This window comes from Eupeodes corollae, chromosome 1, assembly GCF_945859685.1.
Source record: "Eupeodes corollae chromosome 1, idEupCoro1.1, whole genome shotgun sequence".
Classification (NCBI taxonomy): domain Eukaryota; kingdom Metazoa; phylum Arthropoda; class Insecta; order Diptera; family Syrphidae; genus Eupeodes; species Eupeodes corollae.
In genome coordinates, this window is record NC_079147.1 from 21,137,219 (window position 1) to 21,150,469 (window position 13,251).

A 13,251-nucleotide genomic window follows, 5' to 3' on the forward strand; every position below is an offset into this window, starting at 1 on the left:
CTATGCAGGCGTTGAGCTCGAGCTTACGATATTTACGATCTAGAGTGCCCACAAAGGAAGTAACATTTCAGATTGACTTCTAAGAGGAAATTTTTTCTATTTGATATGGCAACGTTGGAACGACCGAACACGTGATTGTCGTTTAGCTAATAAAGACTAAGACTTTTCTCTATTGTAAAAGTTTTCACGTTACAGGATGATAGAATCATTTTTGAAAATTGTGCCAAACGTCACTTTGACATTTGTAGAGTATAAAGTTGTAGATAGATAGATAGATAGAGATAGATTAATGGTTTACAAATTTCATCTCTTAAGAGCAAGAGCATAGCTTTAATTACAATTTTTAATATGAAGTAAACAATAAAATATTAAAGTTGCTAATAATATAGTATGTATAACTCTTCTAAAATGGTTTATAATTCTTATTTATATGAAAGTTAGGGTTGTGAGAAAAAAGATACATTTGTATGTGTATTGTTATTAATTTTACACTAGATTTTGATAGAGTTAACTCAATGTTAATATGATTTGAAACACAAAATTTTGTCAATTTTGAAATGATTTGAAACACAAAAGTATTCTATTAACAACTTTGAACTATTTTATAAGCTAAAATTTCACAATTTTTAAATTTTATAGTGATTTGGAACATAAAAAAAATCAATTTTTAAATGATTTGAAACACAAAAATAGGATGCATAAAACTGTAGAAACTGGATTTTTTAAGGATTTAAATAGGGAAACTGTTGCGGAAGGTTAATGCGTGTTTGCAATAATTATATAAAGAACACCATCATAGTCCTCCGTTTAATATTTCGTAAAGTCTGCTTGTCGGCGGATTTCCTGCAGTATTGGGCAAATGGCAATGAAATGATTTATATCTTCACTTTCTCTTCTATTGCAAAGACAACAGATTTGGGGTAAATCTGCTCGATGAGGCATAAAGTTTAAGTTAAGAACTTTAACACGTGCTTTAAATATGTAGCTTATAATTTCAGCCGAGTATTCATTACGAAAGTAGTTCATTCTTGAAGAAATTTGGTGATTGAGATTCTTATAAGTGCTCCTAGACAATGTTGAATTCGCGCTGGATAGATGTTGGTTATAAATCTTTTCGTCTATTTTCGCAGTAACCTCAGCAAAACATACCCTGCCATTCATCAACATTTGACTCCAATAATGGTAGAGAAGCGTTAGTTTGCAAAAGTCTTGTCATGATAGACTTGTGAAGACTTGTTTTATTTCTACTCATGACCCTTATCAAATAATAATAGTTGGTTTTTAGATTTCTTATATACAGAGGCATTATACCAGATTCCACATAGATAGCATAGTTAGGGGTTGAGTTAGGTAGTCTGATTAATCGTTTGAAGAAATATCTCTGCACCGATTCAAACGTCTCGAGATTTATACAGCCAAAAACCTGCATACCATAGCATGTACAAGTGTTGACCGTTGCATGAAAAACACGGTGTTTTGACGCGTGATCGATATCTTGGTTTGCAAAAAACCTAGTCCACATCATACTCAAGGCTAGTTTTACCTTATTACTTTTTTGTTTGGCATGTTTTGAAAAATTGAGACTGTGTGTAATCCAAACACCCAGCTACTTAAATTCTTGCACAACGTCAATGTTTACATTATTGAGAGTCCATTTTTTGTCAGGTTGTCTTCTCCTTTGACGTGTTTCAAAAATCATCACCTTTTGTCTTTCTTTTATTGATGTCTAACCCCCATTTATCGCTAAATGCATTCTGCCTGTTTATTTGTAATTGCAGAGTGTAAGGGTTTTCAGCGAGTAGTACTAAGTCATCAGCATATAACAGAACTTTAATTTGTATATCAGCAAACGATATACCTTCTGGAAGTATATCACAAATGTCGTCAACAAACAAAGAAAAAAGTAATGGGTTTAAAATACAGCCCTGTGGAACACCTACAGTTGTTTCAAACTATTCTGAGAAGTCCGTTCCATCCCATACAGTTGCACTAGATGAAGCAAGAAATTTAAAGTACATGGTCAAAAATTTCGGGAGATTCTATCGTTGAAATCTTGTACAGCAAACCCTGTCTATTAACTTTGTCAAATGCTGCCTTAAAATCTACGAAGCAAGCATATGGTTTTTATTTTTATCAATGAATTTTCTAGCAATGCTTGTCAAAGCAAATATTTCGTCCATGGTTGAGAAGCCTAACCGAAAATCAGAAGGTTTTTTTCTTCGATCCATTTGGTAAGCCTTTCGTATAGAATCGAAGTAAGAATCTTCCTCAAAGTGCTTAAAATAGAAATTCCTCTGTAGTTTTCCTGTAGAGTGGCATTACCACTCTTGTGTATAAAGCTGTACATCCATAATTATGTTGCGCCGGATTTTTGCTTCAATGACAGCATCTTCTCATTGGCCAACTGTTTGACAGCTAATTCATTATTTTCATTCATAAACATGCCACACGTTGCACTAGATGTAACGAATGAATGAATTTAATACAAAATGTAATATTTATGCAAATTTCAACATTAACTTTTTGTTGGCAAATAAAAACAAAACTAAACATTTTTCTATAAATTTTATATTTTACCTGCAACATAGTAATATATTATTTTCACTATCAAGATTATTATTATCTAGTGCAAATATGTACTTATGCGAATAACTTTATTATCTCTGTACTATAGAATTTTGAAATAATAATCATGAAGTTATTTTGAAACAGAAATAAAGATAAGATATGTGTACATAATGAAGGTAAGGCACCTAAAGAATTGAAGACTTTATTCTGCTTGTGAAGAAGATAAAATTCATGAAATTGTTTCAGTATGAATAAAATATGAGTTTAAGCAATTTTCGCCATAGACCGTAACAATGGTGGGATACAAATTAAATATCGTATGTTTTATTACTTAATTAAATAGTTCAAAAGCTCAATAAATAAAATGACTTCACATCAAGATCACCTAAGATTAATTATTTACTTGCAATTCAAAAAGTGAATGAAATGACTAAGCACCATTTAAGCATATTGCTTGTGGGAAATAGTTGACAGTTTACTTAGTTTTTGAAGTTATTGTGAATCATTTTTTATTTTCGTTAAAAGAATTCAAAATATGTGTAGGTAGGTGAGGTACCTTATTATATACATATGTGAAGATATAGTTTACAACTTCTGCTTGTATATCTTGTTACTTGTTCACACGATGACACGAATTAAGTAGCTGTCATTCGATGATCTTATTTTGATTCATCTGCTTACTAGTGGATAATATCAGCAGGTATGTATTTACTTTTGTTGTTAAGAAGTAGCCAATTAATATTTCTAAGAACTCAGAGATTTCCGTATTCTCAGAAACATAAACTGAATGGAGGTATTCACTAAGCTAGTGACTCGTTGTCAAGTCATTCTGATTGGCTTTTGATGTTACAAAGTTAAAATTGTCCATACGGTCATAGTGATAAAATTGCGGCTACAAAGTTTATGGGCACTGATTTTGACGTTTTACTCGAATTCAAAATTCAATTAATCGTTAAGTACTTAAATATAAATCACTCATATTATATTTTTAGCTTTGATTTTATTGAATTTAAAAACAAAAAGGATTATTTGAAGTTCTTATAAACAAAAGTTTCTTATTTTAAGTTAAAAGTCATTGAAATGATAAATGTCTAATGAACTTTTGACGGATTTACTAGCTTCGTAGTGCAATTTCGAATTTTGCTGCTTGAGTTTCGATTACGTAGTCAGTAGCTCAATGAATGCGTTCAATTTCTTATACAAATTTCTCAATTTTACTGTCAGAGATCTGAGAACGGAATTTGTATAACCAATCTAATTTGACAGTTGTCATTCGAGGTATTTGTATTTCAGAATCATTGAAAATCCAATTGATTCGAGGCAGTAATCATAATATTAGATCTGTCAATGCATTACAATTTTTAGAAAATAAGAAAACCACCAAATCTCTCATCTTTATATGTATAAAATCTATAGTATTATCATGGAGTTGTGGTTTTCATCTCCGTAGTCTCAAGATGGTGTTAGAAGTTTTGTATGCGAAAGTTAAATAACAAAAAAATTTCAATAGTTAATGTCGCCGTAGCCTAGGTAATTCTTGCGCTTTCGAGCCAGCAGGGCATGTGCAGAGAAGATGAAGAACTATATCTTCCTCTTCCCCGTCCATACTGCAAAAGTCATTTCAGAATACGCCTAGTCTCATGTAGTGCTTTCCTATTAGACAGTGTCCGGATATGACACCTATTATCGAGCTTATATGCGATCTGTTTAGAGAGAGCGAGCACCCTGTACGTTTTTAATCCAGTGTTTGCCAGATATTTTTTGTGACTTGACACGTGGTGATGTTGTTCCACCTGGTGTCTACCCTCCTCACAGCGTCTTGCATTAGCAACAGTTTACAAGTAGCAATTGGTATGCCAGTACGTGCCAAACGTGGTAGGATGGCCTGTACTGTACCGTTCCTGGCGAGTTCATCTGCCTTACAGTTACCTGGAATGTCTCTATGGCCCGGACCCAGCAAAGCTGAATATTGAACTGGTTATAGAGTTTTTAGAGACAGAGTCCTGATATTTGATAGCGGCCTATCTATCTGAGACAATACGGATATCAAACGTCGATATTACGTTTTCTTTAAACCAGGACCAGAATTCCTTTATTGCCAAAAGTTCCGTCCGGAACATGCTACAATGATTGGGAAGGCGGAATAAGAGACTTAATTTCAGTCGTTCAGAGTACACACCTCCACCAACTCCTTCTTTTGTTTTTGACACAGGAATGTCCTATCCTCCCAAAGCGATCTGGGAGATACAGAAATCTGGAAATTCTGTCGAATTGCAATTGAATTGTTTTTAAATACCCAAGAATTACGGAATGGCCAACGATGTTATAAGTCCACTGTGACAAAGCTTGAGGTGAATAGCAGAGCTTGCTGATATATGTTTGCTAAATATGTCAAGAGGTGTTAGGTAGAGTAAGGTGTCCAGTGCCGCAGATGGGGTCGTGCGAAGCGATCTGCTTATACATAGGCAAGCTGAACGTTGGACTTTATTTAACTTATCCCTGTTTATACCTTTCTCTAAAGCAGTCCACCATACTGCAACACAGTAAATTAAATTCGCACAGTGTGTAGTACCCAGGAGTCCCGATTCCTTGAACAACGGATCCCACAATCCATGGGTCTTGGATCAGGACAATGTCTTCCCCGTTTCTTGCTCGACGAAGAAGAAGTGAGGCCGAGGCCTTTATGGAGTGTTGGAGATTAATCTGTAATAAGTGCAGCATTTCGGCTACAATTAGGCAGATCAACTTCCACTACGGTTATGTTCTCATCCTCTGAGTGTGAGGATGAACCCAAGAGTTCTTCCTCACGCGAAAGGTTCATGTTAAGATCGTCCTCAGTCTCCATTAAAAATGGCCTGTGTACGACTTTTTTAGAGCGTGTAATCGCGATTGGAAAGGGCATGGGTGCATCGTCGGCCTCTGTTAGGAGAGAAGACGACGTCCCAGGCCTACCAACCGCGACTTCAGCTTCGGTTGTTGTAGGGGCCCGCTATCCGCGTTAACCTCATCTTTTTTGTAAATTCGAATTTTAATGGATTCGAAGCCATAGTTTACAGAGCTCTCGTTTAAGAGCGAGAGGAGCGAAGGATGCTTTATTGAGTACCACAATGGCACTCCTACAAAGACCCTTTACTTCCTCAAGCTTGACTATCTGTCAGTTATGCGTCGGAAGGGAGGAGTTACAAACACTAATCATGTCGAGAATGTCCTCGATACTAGCAGGTTCAATTGGAATCCAAATTCGGGCTCTAGATCTGCTAGAAATGTCTTCCATAGCGACACCTGGCCAAAACTTCCCTAACCGGCTGACAGCGAGCTTGTATATGTCACAAGTCCTCTGGTCACCACAAACCATGAGTTTTACATGGCCTCGATGCCAAACCCCATCGCTTATGGGAGGAAGTGGTCCTGGAGCTCCCTCAAAATGCTAAAAAAGCCACCATGGAGCTTAACTTTTACCAACTACCAACGATCAGACGATATCGTGCCATCAGCATAGCTCCTGTCAATGACCGCAACAAAGACTTTGCCCTTCGCGAAGTCACTGAAACTGGATTGTTTCTTGATGGGATTGAAGGAAGTGTTGGTGTTGTGCACCCGAGGCTGTTTTGGTATCGAGACGGCTCTCTCAAGAGACCTTTCTCTTTTAGACGTAGAATCATTACTGGTCCTTGTTGCAGCAAGTAAGCATTTAGCCCATTCAACAGTGTCCTTTCAGCCCCCGATGATGCACCAGAGGTCTTTAGGATTTTCCCCGCTTGCCTCCTTTGTCTATAAAGGCTTTTTGAGAGTTTCCCCTTTCCATTTCTGGATGTACTCTCATTTTTAACAACCCTGCAGAGAAGGGTCCATCGTTAACCATTACTCCCTTCTCTGTGTTGGCCGCAGGAGATACGGCAACAGGCTTTGACGCCAAACTGCCGCCCGATATCCGGACACTCTGTTAGAGACTGGGCTGTTTTGAATTGGGCTCCCAGGCTGATCATCGGCACGGGTCGTTTAACACTTTAGATGCAGCCCAATAAAGATGAGAGGTGGTTTGGGGAGGAAGAGATAGGATGAGGAGTCAGTTGATGATAAATTATCATTCTGATATGTAAGAAAAAGATTGGGATTCGGTAACAGCTATTCAGCTAGGTTACCTAGCGTGAGAAGGAGCAATGTCATAGGCCTGAGCCGATTTCAATGCAACTAAGCGAAAAATAATTTACTACAATGCCAGTAGTCCTGTACCATAAAATTTTAATTTTTAGCCAATGAATTTCAGTTGTGGAATAAATTGAATTGTCAACAGAAACGTCATAATTTTGTTTGCTATTAAAAATGATATTTTTTTTAAATGATATGTGTTTGTAAAATTTTGACGTCTCATCATTTTGTCTCACTCTCAAGAAAAAACACTAAAACGCTTGCATCACTTTTCTATTAATATTAACCATAAAGCATATGGGAGATAATATGACAGGATAGATTTTAAAATAAGTTGCCTCAAAAAATTAATATGTGTATTAAACCTAATTTATTCTGCGTTTAACGCAGAATCATCGTTTTCCTTAAATCTTAACTAATTAAATGATTCATTTCAAAGAATGGTATGACAAATGTCAAAATGAATCGCCTCAAAAAAGTCCATTGTAAATTATTTCCTGATTTCTTATGAACTTTCAACTGTATGGAAAATCAGGTTTCAGTACATATTTGGCGTTTAATTACTTCTTGTTTATCTGATACGACAGTTGAATGTACTTAAAGACATCCTTATCGTTTTAACAAAACAAAAGTTTTATGATATTAAAATCAAAATAAAAATGTTAAGGTTAAATGCACTTTTATAATTATGTATTTCAGAATATAATCAAAAATAAAATCACAAATATTATGCAAAATACAAATGTTTTAATCTTTAAAATCACTCAAGATTGTTTTTGACAGCTTAATTATCTATTTTGTAAGCAATAAAGTATCAATGTCACTTATGTCAACATTTAACCGAAGAAGTAGATGCGTTCCGTCAGCAAACAAGAATTACAAAATTGTTCCTGCTTGAGCAATGTTATTGTTTACATATACGATGACAATGTGTCATGTTTTTATGTTCGTTAGTAGTTTTACTATCTCCTGACTTAAGATAAAGAAAAATAATTGATTTTCAAGGTATCTGATGAATCACATCAAATTGGTAACACAATTTTCATTTGGAACTTTCTTAAACTTTTTGGTACCCATCTGTTATGAGTTCATTTAATCAAAAAGTGTAAAATCGAGGTTTTGATTTCTTTTTTGACAGCAACAAATATATCTTAGAGTAATGCATATCTCTACATACTTTCATTTATAGCTTTGTTTCCTTCTCGTTAACTCTTTAAATTTTCCATAGTTACCATAATAATTAAGTATAAATATCATTTTATAGCCGCTGTAAAAATACACGCGATTAATCACTGTAGTGTAAACTTGAAACAGAAACTTCAAAGTAATAATTTATTTGTCTTTATACTTGGAAGAAAATAAAACGAAAACATGAATTCTCCTTTCACTAACAATAATTAAATAATGCATAGAATTTTATAATCGTTTATTATTTCCGGATAATTGATCTTGAGTGATGTTTGTTGTATTGAATCGTTTTGTTTTTGCACTGTTTTATGTACACATGACTTATGACCTAAGTGGAAAAAAACTTAACAAGATCGAAATTAAAATATTCTATATTAAATGTTCAGCTATGACCATGACTTCGCAATTTTATATTTTAGTTACATATGCTTTTATTTTTAATGCTTAAGTTTTAATTGTATAGCTATTTTGCAAACAGAAATGTGAATAAAAATTTAAATGACATTTTGTTTCCCCATCTTTCAGAATCAGCCAATCCGCTTTATATTTTAAACAGGAACGGAACTTTACAAACGATGGTTAGTATCTTCTTATTATAATTTTGTATTTTTAAATTGTTTGTCACCATTTTCATCAGCAACACATTTTCATTTCATTTATATTTTATTTGCTTTAGGAGGTATTTGTATTTACAAATTCACATTTGCCAAAATTTTGAATGACATTTTAAAACTGTCAGAATGACAGTTCTTTTAGATAGAAGATTTGACTTTGGACACATTCAGACAACATTAGGGACTTTAATTTGAGTCAACTGCGTTCTATGAACGCAAAATGAAACCAAGTTAATTTTTTAAATGTCATTAATTTTAATCTTGGATCTTCACTTGACTATCTTTTACTTTCAGAAAGTACCAACAGAATTATTATCTACAAAAAAATCTTCTTCCACAAGATACAAGTGCGTCATAATTTGTAATTGTATTTCAAGAAAAAGTTCCTACTTATTCCTTTTTCAATATTTATTTAAATAGAATTGTACAGAGAACATACAAGCAGAGCAATAAAGTTCAGCTTGATGTTGAATCAAAAAAAGCTTTCAACTGTCATTTAAACAAAATGTAATATTCAGCTTGGTTCGACAGTTAAAACTTATTCACACTTGCAAATAAAACACAATTTTACTTGATTTAAATTGCTCCAAACTTATTTATTGAACACTTTCAATTAATACTTTTCAAACACAGTCCTTACTTAATTATTACTTTTTAAACACAGTCTTTACTTTATCGCAGCTCACAACCAATAATAATCCCGCTTCGCTTATATACCTCAAATCGGTTCGAGAAACTACTAGGTTGTTCTCGATGCTTAACGAAGCTAGTTCCCCTCTTAATCACTAGATGTTACCCCTTCGAGGTTCTTGTATGCGCTGAATGTTCTCGAAATTAGTTCTCCTCTCAATCACTAGATGTTTCTCGATGCTTAACGAAGCGAGTTCTCCTCTTAATCACTAGATGCTTAACAAAGCGAGTTCTCCTATAATCACTAGATGTTGCGCCCTATTTTATTTTACTATAACACCATATTAAAAGAGATGAAGTTGAAGTTTCGGTGACAACCTTTTTGTCGATGGGGATTGTAAAGCCATACCCGATTTCCAGCTTGGAATTCTGTTGTCGCTCGTAGCGTGTCTTCATTCGTGCACTGAACATCTTTATTTTCAACCTGGTATTGTCGTGGATCTGAAGGAGTCTTTCTCTGAGGTCATCAATGTAGTCATCCTTGGTTTTCGGCTCCGAAGCGGGACATTCAAATTTTATTTCGCTCGGCAGTCTGATGTTCCTTCCTATTAAAACCTCAGACGGTGTATGGCCAGTTGAGCTTTGTATGTCTTGCACTTCGATACGCCATTAAAAACAGTGGAATGTGTCGATCCCAATCTCGCTGGTTGTCGTCCACAACTTTGCAAAGATGTTCCTTCAGGGTTAGGTTGAATCGTTTGACTATGCCGTCAGATTGTGGGTGGAGTGGTGTTGTTCTTGTCTTTTTGATGTCAAGAAGCCCACAAACTTTCTGAAATATGTTTGATTCAAAATTCCTTCCCTGGTCAGAATGCAATTCTAATAGAACGCCGAATCTGCTCAATCAGTTGAAGACAATTTGCTCTGCGACTGTTTTGGCTTCTTGGTTTGGAATGGCGTATGCTTCAGGCCACTTGTTGAAGTAATTCATGACGACCAGAATGTAACGATTTCCATTATTTGTTTCCGAAAATGGACCTGCCACGTCTTCTGCAATCTTTTTGAAGGGTGCTCCGACATTGTACTGTTGCATTTGGCTGTGGTTCTTTGTGTTCGGGCCTTTGGTGGCAGCACAGGTATCGCATTTTTGGCACCACTTCTCGTAAAATCATTGTGGAACCTTTTCTAGCATCTTGTTCACTCCTAGATGGCCTCCCAAAACTTCACCATACATCTCTCGCAGAACTTCCATAACCTTCGATCTCGGTAAGACTAGCTGCATTGCATAAGACTTTCTATCTGCTGATTCCCATTTACGTCGAAGGACACCCTCTTGGACATGAAACGAGTCCCACTATGCCCAATAGGCCTTCAGAGTTGGACTTCTCTCGGAGATATCAGCCCATTCTGGTTTTTCCTGGTGTTCCTTCGAGCGAGGATGGGTTCGATATCTGAGTCTTCTTGTTGAGCTTTCCTCAACTCGTCGTTGCTTCAGCCATAAATGGGATCGGCTCTGGTTTGTTGGACAGTAACCACTTCTTTTCCATCTTACAATCTTGCCTATACAGTCTGATCTTGTTGTCACGTTGTGTTTGGTAAACCTGGATGTAGTTCCTGGGGCCATCAGTACCAGAAACAAGCTTCTGCCCTTAAAGTTGGTTCTTATTCGTTCTACCGGGTTTGAAACAACTTCGGAAGCAAGGTTGTTGGTGTTACTTTGACCAATTAAAAAATTTCTGTTTCCAAAGTGTTGCCATGCGGTTCCTCTTCGTGGTAATCTGCACTGTCGCTGTAGATGAACAGTCTTATTGCAGTTAGTGCAATAAGACGTGCTAGTCCGTTTCGCTGACTCTTTTCCACAGTAGTCTTCTGACAAAAGCATTCTTGCACTTCCTGGTGATGTATATCGCCCACAGCTCTCGCAAAGGCTTCAACAGCAAGTTGATTTATTATCCGTTACCAGCTGTTGGATATGCCATGTGAACCAATCGCTCGATATCGGCCTGAAGCTTCTGCAGAGTTTCACCTCTTTTCTGTGTCCTATTGTTAAGCTGAACTCGGAAGACTTCTGTCGTGTGGCTATCCCCAAACCGCTGCGCTGTTCGATTGCGTTTACAAGAAGTCACTACTCTTCTCTGCTGGGATGGTTTGTAGCAGTTCAGCAGCAGATCCTCTTAAAGCAAGCGTAAGAGCAATGTATTTTTAGTGATCGTCCCAGCTGTTTGTTAACGCTGCTGCTTCAAACTGTTTCTTGTAGATTGACCATGAAATCTGCCCATCAAAGCTTGGAGGATTCACTTCTCGCTTCCTGGAGCACACACCAGAAGATTCTCGAGCTTTCATGATTTTTTAAATCATTTGTGATGGTTTCAATTTGTTCGTCAATTCGCTCGTCGACAGTTTTGATTTTCTCTTCGAAGTCCGCAAACCTGCTTTCTAAAAGGTTTTTCTGTTCGTCGCCCTAAAATATTCTGCTGTTCTAGTTTTTGTTCGCTTCTTTGGGCTTCTAGTTGTTTGAGAACATTCTGCTGTTCTTGCTTTTGGTCGCTTCTATGGGCTTTTATTTGTTTCAGGACATCATTTTTATTTTCTTCAAATTTGGCTTAAAGAACTGAACCATGTTTGATAAGTCAACATTTGCATTTACCTCTTCCACCTTTGCTTCTAATTCGAAAGCAAACGTATCTGAGGCTTCATTTTGATGATCCAGATATTCCTGTTACCGTTTAACGAGTTCGGTTTTTACTTCTGTCGCGCTTAAGAAACGTTTGCTTAGTTCGGCCTTTAGCTCAGGGACATTTAAGTCTTTTAAAACTTCACCCATTTTTTTTTCTTTAACTTTACTACTTTACACAAAATGGTTTAATCACTGCTCACTGTTCTTATTCTCAATAAGTTTTAATCCCACTTCTGACACCAATGTAATATTCGGCTTGATCCGACAATTAAAACTAATTCACACGTGCAAATAAAACACAATTTTACTTTATTTAAATTGTTCCAAATTATTTATTGAACAATTAATACTTTTCAAACACAGTCTATACTCAATTATTACTTTTTAAACGCAGTCTTTACTTTTTCGCAGTTAACAACCAAAATAATCCTACTTCGCTTTTGAGCGCCTATTTATATACCTTAAATCGTTTCGAGAAACTACTAGGTTGTTCTCGATGCTTAACGAAGCTAGTTCCCCTCTTAATCACTAGATGTTGCCCCTTCGAGGTTCTTGTATGCGCTGAATGTTCTCGAAATTAGATCTCCTCATAATCATTAGATGTTTCTCGATGCTTTTCTAATCTTAATCACTAGATGCTTAACAAAGCGAGTTCTCCTATTAATCACTAGATGTTGCCCCTTATTTTATTTTACTATAACACGATATTAAAAGATATAGAGGGTATACATACATATTACAATAAGTAGCATTGACTTTATTAACTATAAGAGATATTTGTTTTACTTATTTTCCATTAAGCTTTCAAATAAAGTTGTCTTAATTGAAAGACATTTTTTTGGCAGCTGACCAATGAGAAACAAGAAACTTACCTTACTTCCAAGTCTCTTATGTCGTCTTAAACTGCTCATTATTAGGCAGGAACACCTAACCAATTGAAATGGAATCAAAACTGCTCTAAAAATATCAGAAACGATTTTAAAAGTAAGAAGCCTCTTGTTGGTGTTTCTTCTTATTATAAAATTACCATTATCTACTACTAAAATACAAAGAATACAAAAATCACATCCCTGATATTATTATATCCATATATTTAACCTTAACAAAATCAAGAATGCTTGTATTTTATTTTGCGTCGTTCATTTGATAAACCGCCACATGAATTACCTACATACCTAAAAACCAATATTTGATTTTGTTTTTATATCAATTTTTGCAAGAATTCAAATATTTGCGCGTCTTCTTTTATACTTAGTTAATTAGTGTTTCTTTTATAAATTGACACGTATGTTTTTTAATGCCAACACAAATAATATCTATCTTCTACGTTTATAGTACCTGATCGACGACGTGCTATAATTTAATAACCTAATTTGCAATATAGACAAATATTGATTTTATCTTCTTTTGCAATAACTTTATGCA

General features: G+C 35.5%; 1 protein-coding gene across 1 annotated transcript in view; it reads left to right on the forward strand.

Annotated features, from left to right (window-relative positions):
* LOC129941349 (uncharacterized) overlaps positions 1–13,251 on the forward strand; it is a 33,608-nt gene that overhangs the window by 13,069 nt on the left and 7,288 nt on the right. The window contains exon 2 of the mRNA XM_056049954.1: positions 8,431–8,483. Within this exon, the coding sequence (XP_055905929.1) occupies positions 8,431–8,483 (53 nt within the window). The remainder of the gene's footprint in view (positions 1–8,430; positions 8,484–13,251) is intronic.